This window comes from Hipposideros armiger, unplaced genomic scaffold (assembly GCF_001890085.2).
Source record: "Hipposideros armiger isolate ML-2016 unplaced genomic scaffold, ASM189008v1 scaffold_116, whole genome shotgun sequence".
NCBI classification, from domain to species: domain Eukaryota; kingdom Metazoa; phylum Chordata; class Mammalia; order Chiroptera; family Hipposideridae; genus Hipposideros; species Hipposideros armiger.
In genome coordinates this window covers 1,429,458-1,440,392 of record NW_017731466.1, presented here as the reverse complement: position 1 = coordinate 1,440,392, position 10,935 = coordinate 1,429,458, and the positions used below count along the sequence as shown (strand labels likewise).

The window sequence follows — 10,935 nt, the reverse complement described above, 5'->3', positions numbered from 1 at the left end:
GAACTGTAGAAGGAAGCTGGAATTAACTGGATCCCATTTTAGTTTAGGAATTTAATTAAGGTTAGTGTATTTGCAGGTTTATGTCGATTAATGAAACAAACCAGCAATAGTTGTCAGATTTGTATAATTTTGGTGTTTTTCATAAATAGCAGAAACTTTACTGTGTTGATTCTGATGTAAGAAATATGTCAACTTTGCTGTTCTTTGTTATATCTCACAATTTGTGTGTTCTTCTCTGGCAGATACATTTGAAGATGATAATTGTTTCACTTCTGGAAAGGATGACCTTGATTTTGCTAGGTAAAATACTTTCCTTCAGTCTTTTTTATTTACTGTTTTCCCAGCATTTCCCAAATTATTGTCCCTCAGAACAGTAGAGCACAGGGCTACATGATGTATAAAAGAAAAGTATTGAATAAGTTTGGGAACTGGATACAGTACTTTAATTCTGCACCTTTATAATGCACATTAGTATATTAAATAAAGGCTCTGAGCCCTCTGTAACTCTCCTTTTAAATCTGCTAATAACCTAATAAATATCCTGGTAGTTACCAAATCACATTTTTGAAAACAGTAGTCCTTTGTGTTACAAGTTGTTGTTTTTCTTCAGCAACATGAAAAAGAAAAAAAAAGGAGCTAAGGGTGACCCAGAAGATGAAGATTCAGAAGATAGTGATGATGACCTTGATAACTTGGATGATGATGAAGTTTCTTTAGGAAGTATGAATGAAGAATTTACTGAAATTGATGAAGATGGAGGAACATTCATGGATGTGTTGGATGATGAAAGTGAGGGCATTCAGGGTAAGCATTTTTTAAATATTAGACAGAAGCTGTATCTTCCTTTCTTCAGCGCAGGATAGTTTTTCTGTTGAAGGTTTTTTAATGTTACGTTTATTCAAATTAATACTCAAAATAAGCCAGTAATTTAAACAGGACCTTTCCCCCTCTCATTTGAAACTGAAGGGTAGGCTGTCTGCAATACGTGTTGAGGTGTGATGTTGCCTTTTTTCAATGTTAGAATAATTAGCAGTTTCTAAAAGTTAATATTCATCATAACCCTATAGCAATCCTATTGTTTTTTAAATTACTTAATAGCCCCTTTTTTTTGTAACAGAACTTAATGATGAAGTCAGCTCCAAAGTCAATTCTAAGAGAAGCAAGAGGAAAGGTGCAAATGATTTTGACTTTGCTGGATCATTTCAAGGTAAGAAAATGTAATTAGTCTCTGAAACCTAAGCATTGTGCATGTGCAAGTTATTATTCATTATTATTTTGGAACATGAACTTCTGAATTAGTACAATTTAGTGTGTTTTTATAATGGATGATAACAGTTTTATGTATATATAATATGTGAAAATTGTTATTTCCTACATACACTTTTAATTATTTTCTCTTCCTAAATTCTTTCCTCTCACACCTAAATATCTCTAGATCACTTTTTCATTTATGTTTAAACCAGTCAATTTATATGTAAGCCCTGGATTTTCCAGACACCAATTGCTTTTTTCCTTTTCCCAACCAACTCTTATTCTTTGCCATTTGACCTTCTGAAAATCCATGCTCTTCAACAACTTCATTTTCCTTTTTTTTTGAGATCTGCCATGACAAAATTATTCTAACCTCAAAAATATATAAAACAGATAGGAATTCTTCTTTCTGCTAATTCTTTAACATTTTTTTTAAAGTATATCATAACAGATTATCCTTTTAGTGTAACACTTGTAAGGTGCTAATAAAAGAAAAAAAGTACTTTTATAAGGTGACAACTTAAGCTTTTGATAAAAATCTAGAGAGCACTACAATAAATATTTTATTCCATAATTCTGTGGATAAATTCATAAAGTTGCTTTTCCCCCATGCTTTGCCTCTAGTTTCTGCTTATTAGTAAATACTGATGAGTAAAAATAGATTTGCAAAGTTAAAAATAATTAAAATGCTTGACAATATTTTATTACAATTAAATATTTTTAAATGTTGACATTAAATATTTTCGACAATATTAAAATAATAATTATATATTATTGGTAGTAGCCTCTCAAAGACTTATACCTAAAAAAATTGTATCAGCTCTTTCAAATACTGCTAACGTAAATCCTCTTAATTAGATTGATATACTTGGTACATATTTAAATTATAACATGTTATCTTCCAGATTTTGTCTTCCATTGAGTGATGTAAGGTCACAATTTAATAGCATATGCTCAAATATGAGGCAAAGTTTTCCTCAGAATCATCTCTCAGAAAGAAATGTTGCTTTATCTCAAGTCCTGCTGAACCTGTCATATTAAAAGATGCTCTCTCAGAAACCTTACCTAGATTAATAAAGCACTATTTCGGAAGACAATAGCCTGAAAGGATCTCACATCTCAATCAATAATAGTTTTGGATGCAGATTAAAGGGTACCTGACAGAGTTGATTAAGATAAAAGGAGACAAAGGAATTTCAAACAGATTGCTTGATTGATCCTGAGGGGTTTCACCCTCCATTTGCAAATGTTGGATATCCTTAAGGATAAACAAACTTTAAGGAAACTTAGAAGGCAGTACAACAGAAGTGCTTACTAATTGAAGTTATAGAGACATACCTATAGGATAAATAAAAACTAAAAAAACCTTCCTTAATGCTATACAAATGGGCATTTTAACTTAAAATATTCAATAATAGCATTCTACACACTTCTTAAATTATATAATATACATTTCACCTTGATATGCTGTAGAATCTATTTTATCAAAAGCAGCTCTGGTATATTCATGCAAAGATTCGTACACAATTGTTTGTAGCAGCATTATTCTTAATAGCCAAAAAGTGGGAACACCCAAATATCCATTGACTGAGGAATGGATAAGCAAATTATGGTATACCTATATAATGGAATGTTATTCAGCAATAAAATGGAGTGAAGTGCTGACACATGATGTAATGTGATGAGCCTCAAAAATGTTATACTTAGTGAAAGCCAAACATAGAGAACCACCTATCATGTGATTCCATTTATATAAAATAACCAAAAAAGGCAAAGCCTTGGCAGGAGGCATGTGACTACAAATGGGCACCAGGGATCTTTTGGAGTTGATGGAAATGTTCTAAAAATTGTATTGTGATCACAGTTGAACAACTCCGTAAATTTACTAAATTTACTAAAATTGACTAAATTTACTAAAACATACTGATTATACACTTTAAAAAGCTGAAATTTATGACAAATTTTATTCCTTAGTAAAGCTGTTTTTAAAAAAAGTGGCTCTAGTAGTGCCAGAGACATTGATGTCAAAGATGCGAAGAGTTTGGATAATATTGTTTGAGGAAATGGATAAAAGTAATATTTCTATTGTAGTTCATATATGTTTACACAATGGGATTTTCAATGTGTGAATTAAAATTTAATATTAAAAAGATGTTTTACTATTACCTATTTTGAAAAATTTATATATTCAGAATTATAGGTGAGGCTTTTTTTTTTTTAAGGACAACCACTTTACTTTGAGTAGTTAAACAAAGCTTTATTTTAACATTAAACATACCGTCCATCAATTTCTTGACAGTTACTCCAAAGAACAAAACCTCTGGCTTAATTAGAATTTATTTTTTGCCTTAAATATTCCAAAACCATCCATGTCAACTTTGGAATTTTAATCTTGCCTGATACTATGAAATAGGGTAATCCTTGATCAGTGGCCAAATCTGAAAGGCAAGAAGACATTGTCATCTGAACAGTTCTATTAGGGTACTTTTTAAGAAAAGTACAGACAAACTCTTTAAGTAAATTATATTTGTCTTTAAATGCCTTCTAACTACCTAATGGTGCTAGAAGATAACTGCAATTGTGTATTTTAACCCAATATAATTTTATAGTCTTTTTTAACAACCATATTGAAAGATTTCTATTTTTCCAAAAATCATTGGATTTACAATTTAATAATCTAAGCTTATACCTTTCTTAGGACCCAGAAAAAAGAAGAAAAGAGATCTCAATGACTCCAACCTATTTGTATCTGCTGAAGAGGTAAGGCTAATGTACTGCTTTAAAACGTTAGCTATTCAATATTATTTTAAGTTTTCTAATAAATGTTTCCCCCCATTTTTGTTTTTAAGATCGGTCACCTATTGGATGAAAATATGGGATCCAAGTTTGATAACATTGGCATGAATGCCATGGCCAACAAAGATAATGCAAGTGAGTAACTTGAATTCTTTACTGAGGTGTTTAAATAACTATAACTTAGAACTTCTGAAGATTTAAGTATTTTTGGAGGAACTTTTTTATAGTAAGAATGGGTAAACTGGTTCCTTATAACCCAGAAGGAATGGGAGCATGTAGAATAAAAAAGTATTTAGACTACAGCCTACAGAAGTTCCTTTCATTTTTTTTTTTTTTTTTTAGGGAGGCAGGCTATTCTTTATATAGTATGAGTTTGCTAAGTAATTTTATAAATGCTTTATGTACATTTTAATTATTTCTGAAATTGATAATTACTGCTTCTGTTCTTTCACCAGTAAAAGTGTTCATGGGAAATAAAATCTTTGGAGCATGTGTTCCTTTCCTGCCCATGTCTTTTATTTTTAAAACGGTAATTTTGACAATAAATATAGAAAAATATAACAAACAAGCAGGGAATTTGCATAGTGAATGGGAAACAACTACTAATGACAGACCAGAAGTTCCTGTTAACTCAATAGGATGTTCTGTGGGGCACCCGCCAAGAGTCTACAATGTGATATGCTCATATTTCTTTCCCCCACAAAGGTCTCAAACAGCTTAGATGGGAGGCTGAACGTGATGACTGGCTACACAACAGAGATGTGAAAAGTATCATCAAGAAAAAGAAAAATTTCAAAAAGAGGCCAAAAACCACTCAAAAAATTAAGAAGCAAAGAAAACGAGTGTTTTCTAAGTAAATTATAAATTAAAATTATACTTACTCCTCATTTGCTGTTCAACCATTTTTCTTGATCTTGTACTCTAATTCCATACATTCCAGAATATTCAACGGATTTGTAATAAACTATAAATAAAAATAGTTGTCGTTTATAAAATCATGTAAAAATGTTAATTAAACAATATTGAGAAGAAGCAAACAATTTTTCCTTCTTGCTACTTAGTTCATTTACAAACTGTAGCATCTATACTAATCGTTGTAATGAACCCTATTAAGCATTACTTCGCACCACATACTGTGTTAATCGTTTAATCCTTATAACAATTTATGAGGTGGGCATTATCCCTATGTGACAGAGAAAGAAATAGCACCAAGAAGTTAGCAACCTGAGATTGGTTTTAAGTTTTTAGCTGTTGAGTCCATGACCACTTCTGATATATCTCATTCCAAAGTCTACATTCTTAACCACTGGAAGAATTATGAATCCAGCCCTTAGCTAACTGCTGTTATCTAGATAACACTAGATGAGAATCTTCTCATCTAGTTAAAATAGGGATAAATAGTATTGTGGGAAATTGACATAAAATTAAAAAGTCACTGAGCCCTTAATTAGAAAGAGGTTACTGTTTAATTTACAGTTACTTGAAAAAAGTTGTGTGGTATTATTTTTACTTAAGGAAAAACATACCTTCCAAGATAAAGGGAAATTTCTTGCTCATTGTTTGCCTGAAATCTGATGAAAAAGAAAAAAGTCTTAAATATGATTAGAAATACATTATATTAACACATGGAGCCATAATTTAGTGCTAGCTTTAGTGTATAAAATAGGAATCCCATAGATTAGAAATTTGTGTTAAGGTCCTGGTAATCCAGGAACTAGATCCTTTGGGCCTAAATTGCACTTGCCTTACTTACAGCCTTCCATATTTTGGAGTTTTAAAATTTTTGGCCTGTATACAAGTATATGATATAATTTATTTAGAAATGGTAATTTACAAAGCAAATCTTCAATGTTAATGTGTAATTACATAACTGATTTGTTTTTTATGGATGGAATTTACCTTGTTTTGGAATTAGACATAAGATTGTACTATGCCCAGTTTTTTAAGTTGACCTTTGCTTTTAAATACTATTTGGATGTTCTCTTTTATACCCTTGCTTACAGTTTAAAAGTAGACTGAATATCCAGTGGCATCCTGAAACCCAGTGTTCAGTGAAGTACTTTAAGAAGACAAAACAAGTTTCAAAGATAGCCACCATCCAGGACTACTGTTATTCTCTGCTTGAAGAAAAGCAGCTCTTCCTAATTTAAAACTCTGTGGGCTCCAATATAAAATTTAGCTCCACAAAATATCTAAGCACTTTTGGTGATAGCCAGTGGCATGGGAAACGATTTTAGTGCCCAGTACTAATGCAGAAGAACTCTGCTAGCCTAAAAAACGTTACAATTCAGCTATGCTGTTCAGTCTACCAAACCTCAGTAGGTTCCATTTATGCTCCCAAGCTAAGCCAGACCAAAGAAACTATGTCTCTTACTAGTAAAACCCATGGAAGTGTGAAACATTTTCCCTAGTCTACAAATTAACAATTTTTTAGGAGGAAGAGTCATTTAGTGTACAATAATTAACACCTAGCTTCCACTTGTGCCCATAAAAATGCCTAATGCCAAATCTTAAGAAATTTCTGTAACTACCATTTAGCACCTAAAACACATTAATAAACTGTATAGCCCTCTATAAAATGTTAATTTCTGAATTATTACCTTGGCTTGTGTTCATCTTATTAAACAAACCATATGCTCCAAATATGCCCACCAATTCAGCAACTAAAACGCCTTTAAAGATCTTCCTTGCCAGTGGTTCCATACTACGGGCCATCCTAAGTTTAACAACAAATATATGTAAATGTAACCACATTCAAACAATACCATTTCTATAACAATTCCATTCTGTATAGGAATAAAACCCCAAAGTTACTGTATACTTAATTTGTATTAGACGTCCCTTGTTACTAGTTTTCAATTTCCATGCCTAAGGCACACAATGAACCAAATACATCATTGGATAAGGCACAGAGATGAGAACTGAAGAGGGAATTGTAAAAAGAACTAACAATTTATGGAACTATGATTTTAGAATTTCTAAGAATATAGAATGGGGGGAAACAGGCTAAAGCAGTCTTTTAGCTGAACTGGGAATTAAGATATGATCTAATGGGCACAATATAAAATGTAAAGCAAGTTGTACAAGTTTTATAGCTGGAGGTCTTCACTCATACAACATGGGCCACAGTCCAGGCATTTCATACAAAGCTGAGCAATGAACTAACTGGCTCTTGTTTCTGAGGAGCTACTATTAACAGTATTTTCAAACTAATTGCATCACTCAAGAGCTTGTTAAGGCACATTCCTGGGTCCCTAATCCCCAGATTGACGCAGCAAGTCTAGGGTTGGCACCCCAGTAATCTGCCCTTTAGAGGGCAACTCCAATCGACTGATTACAAGAGGCCCCTGCACCAAATGAAGAAATCTGACCTCCATCACCTAGTAAGTAGTAAGACTAGACTTTAGATCTTATTCTCTTCCTGAATTTAAAAGCTAATTAAAAAAGGGGATTTGAGACTTATTCTTTCTCTAAAGAGCTAAATAAGGAAAAGGGCTATATAACAAGTGAAGAAAATAGCATATATGAATATATGATGTGTAAACCCAAATGTTTGCTTCCTTAGAATCCCAAAGTCCAGAACAGAACCAAGTCTTTAATCTCAGGATTCTGATATGTATGCTCTTGGCCACAACTGTTCTCTGTCCTTTTGTGCAGAGATGGTATGTTCTCTAATAATCTACAGTCCCAGTCTCTCACTGTCAGGGGTTTACTCCATTCACTTTTGACTCCTTTTCACAATGCCTGAGCGTGAGGGTAATTAAATACCTTACCTTTGTAGGATCACCCTACTAATATCATTACCAGGTGTCCCTCCCCCCCCCCAAATTCCCTTCTCTCATTTTGATAATATGATCACACTGGGGACTGAAAGATTAAAACTTTATTATTCTTACCTAAAAGAAATGAAGCAAAAGGAAGTTTAAAAAAAAAAACTTACATAAAACTGTGAGGCAGGTGAGTAGTGGGCAGGGAGAGTTTTACTGTTAACTACCATGCTGTACATTACTAACAGGAAATAAGTCCTGTTCAGTACGGAGAGCTCTCTCGGGGTTATTTTTAATGTTCAAGGGGTGAAAAGAACAACACAAGGCCTGCCTGCAGCCAGATTCTGTGTAAGGAATCCATGGAAAATTTTGTTTTTGTTGGGAGAGGGCGCGGCTAAAGGTTCAAAGTCCAAATAACTGTATAATAAAGCATTTACCTTTCTTAATATATATATGTATATATATATATATACATCTATACACACGTTTTACATTCCAGTCCTGCGGCTGCAGGAGAGGTGTTTATAACGACAGACAAAGCCCATTTGCTAAAGACCATCTAAGGCATAACCGTCCATGACTAAGTTAGGTTACTAACTGGCAAGAGGAAGAACAAGATTGAAGAAGATTTTTGGAGAAGGATGGAACTTAGATGAAGTTTAAAATAAAGCATTCCTCTGATGGGCTCAAAGAAAAGCAGGGCTGAGTGTCACGGAGTTAACATCACACTGAACTGAGACGATAACTCAGGGTGCTGAGCTTAAGATAAACGTTCGATGTTGCGTCCAAAAAAAAAACAAACCCTCATCTGTGAACCAAAGCTGGAAATCAACACGGCTCAAGATTTCAAAGAGCAAGGTCTCTCACAGTCTAGATGTTTAGATGTTGGAGAACAAGGTTTCTCAGCTACGTCCATGTGTTTAATTAATTTGCAAAACCAGTTATTTCCAGGTTCCAACCGTCAAGAGCCAAACAACCAGAACGCGGCCTCAGGCCGGCTACCCACGATCCTCAGCCCCTGGCGGCCCATCGCATCACCGGCGCCCCCTGCTCCCACCATCTCCTCAGCTCCCCAGTTCTCCCGTGCATCTTGAATCCCCACGGCGCTCCACCCAGCCTGCACCTGACATGCCCGGGCAGCGCAGGCAGCACCCACCCCACCGGCCGTGGGGCGAAGGTCGCCGAACGACCCGGAAACACTAGGGCCTGTTCCGCGACCCCTCAGCGGACTGCAAACAGTGACACCCAAGTATCCTCAGCACGACACCAGAACTCTAGCGAGGTCCCCCCAAAAACCTGCCCCACTCCCCACTCTGGGGAGCCCGAGTAAAACAGCCGAACTAGACACGCGAGCGGCTGTCTTACCTGAGTCGCGCACACACGGGAATGCGCATGCGCAACGCTTGACAGAGCCCCGCCCTCCTCAGAGTTGGCCCCGCCCCTCATCGTAATTACCATTTATTGTTCTCTTACTAGGAGCCCATCCAGACTGCGGACTACGCGCTAGTACTACTTTATTTCATTTAATTCTCACAATAACCTTATGCTGTGAATATCTCACTTTACAGAGAAGGAGAAAGGCTCACCCTGCCCACAATCACACAGTGAATGACAGACAAAACTGCCCAGTATACTTAATCCAAAGCCTGTGCCCAATCATTTTTCTACATCCTTCAACCCAAAATATGANAGAAAATTTCAAACATATCCAAAGTAAATAAATGAATGTATGGTGAACCCCTCCATAACCATCACTCAACTTCATGTTATCAACATGTTGCCATTCTTATATCATCTGTAGCCTTATCAGTGACCCACACACACACGTATATATAATTATTACCTTTTACAGTTCAGATCATCACCAGCTCTAATACAGCTTAGCAGAAAGCCCACAACAGGTTTTGTCACAGAACATCATGTTAACATAGTTGATAACCTCCTACGGGTATTTACCCATCTAATTGATCTGATTCTCTGTTTTTCTATTCAGAGCAGACATTTCTTTGCATACCTGGAACCAGCTTCTTTTTGTTCAGAGATAAATTTTTGTTAGAATACACCTTATAAATAATTTATTTTCCAACTAACTTACTTCACAGAGGTCCAGAGGTGTAAAAGGACTTGCCCAAAGTTAACAGAGTTAGAAGCCAGATTCCCTTTTAATCAAGATAAGTCAGAAATTTTTATTCTGATGACAGAAAACTAATATTCTGTAGTTCTCTATTGTTTCTCAATGGTCCTCGGTATTAGTAAAATTGTGGGTAAAACTGTTTACCTTTAGTTCCTATTCCCAGATTGGCAGCTATTGTCATTTTTTTTGAGGTGAAAATGGCAAGTTTAAAGTGATTATTTATTCAGAGAATTCTGAATTTTTGTCTCGAAATTTGGGTCTTGGATACAGTTGGAGGACAATGAGAGAACCCTGTTACTTCACTGTGATGCACTGTTGGCTATGTACTGACTACTTTTCATTGTAGCCGATGAAGTTTCAAGCGTTGGGTCTCCTCCACACAGATTTCCAGAGATTGTCCTTTGCACTGTAGGATCCCTTTGTCTGCCATCCTTACATTTTTGAGACTTTGGAATTGTAGGTCTGCTGTATTTAGAATAACATGAAAGGATTACTTTAATAAATTAAAATGTTTAACTGAATTTTCCTAGTGAACAGTAAGGAGTTCCTTGCAAAAGAAGAAAGCCAAATACCAGTGGATGAACTGTTTTTCTATAGGTAATATACTTAATATAGTTTCATTTGGGGAACTGTTAAAATGTTTAGATTCCATAAATTGCTTTGTTAACATAGGCCTATCTTGAAAAGATTGAAGAATATGTCAGTACCTACTTTGTGAAAATAATTTATAAATCAGTCATTTGTCTAATATTAAGATATCTAAGTAGAACTAAAACAAGTAAATTTGGGGGGGGGTTGTTTTTATAGAGATAAGTCCTAAACCTATTACCATTATTACCAAATGCCTTAAAGTAGTAAAGGCACTGTTACTTCATGTGATTGGTTAATTTGGCTTGATTTGATTTGCTTTTTTAAAACATTTTGTGTGAAGAATTTTGAGGGTATGATCCCATCTGCAAAATTCTGTTTCATTGTACCCTAATATGA

General features: G+C 34.8%; 2 protein-coding genes across 3 annotated transcripts in view; one reads left to right on the top strand and one right to left on the bottom strand.

Moving 5' to 3' along the window:
* Positions 1-4,904, top strand: part of CEBPZ (CCAAT enhancer binding protein zeta) — a 26,903-nt gene extending 21,999 nt beyond the window's left edge. The window contains exons 9-15 of the mRNA XM_019647782.1: positions 77-132; positions 182-300; positions 611-804; positions 1,118-1,207; positions 3,950-4,011; positions 4,101-4,182; positions 4,753-4,904. Of these exons, the coding sequence (XP_019503327.1) occupies positions 77-132; positions 182-300; positions 611-804; positions 1,118-1,207; positions 3,950-4,011; positions 4,101-4,182; positions 4,753-4,904 (755 nt within the window). The remainder of the gene's footprint in view (positions 1-76; positions 133-181; positions 301-610; positions 805-1,117; positions 1,208-3,949; positions 4,012-4,100; positions 4,183-4,752) is intronic.
* Positions 3,488-9,225, bottom strand: CEBPZOS (CEBPZ opposite strand). 2 transcript variants are annotated; one of them, XM_019647795.1, is made up of 5 exons: positions 9,180-9,225; positions 6,648-6,763; positions 5,574-5,618; positions 4,929-5,011; positions 3,488-3,689 (listed from the first exon to the last, which is right to left on the bottom strand). In XM_019647795.1, exons 1-4 carry the CDS (start codon positions 9,206-9,208, stop codon positions 4,932-4,934), a joined length of 270 nt encoding a protein of 89 aa, XP_019503340.1. In that variant the 5' UTR covers positions 9,209-9,225; the 3' UTR covers positions 3,488-3,689; positions 4,929-4,931. The 2 variants fall into 2 exon arrangements, with proteins under 2 accessions (XP_019503340.1, XP_019503341.1); XM_019647796.1 differs by lacking the exon at positions 9,180-9,225 and adding an exon at positions 8,938-9,031.
* Between the last annotated feature and the right edge of the window lie 1,710 nt (positions 9,226-10,935).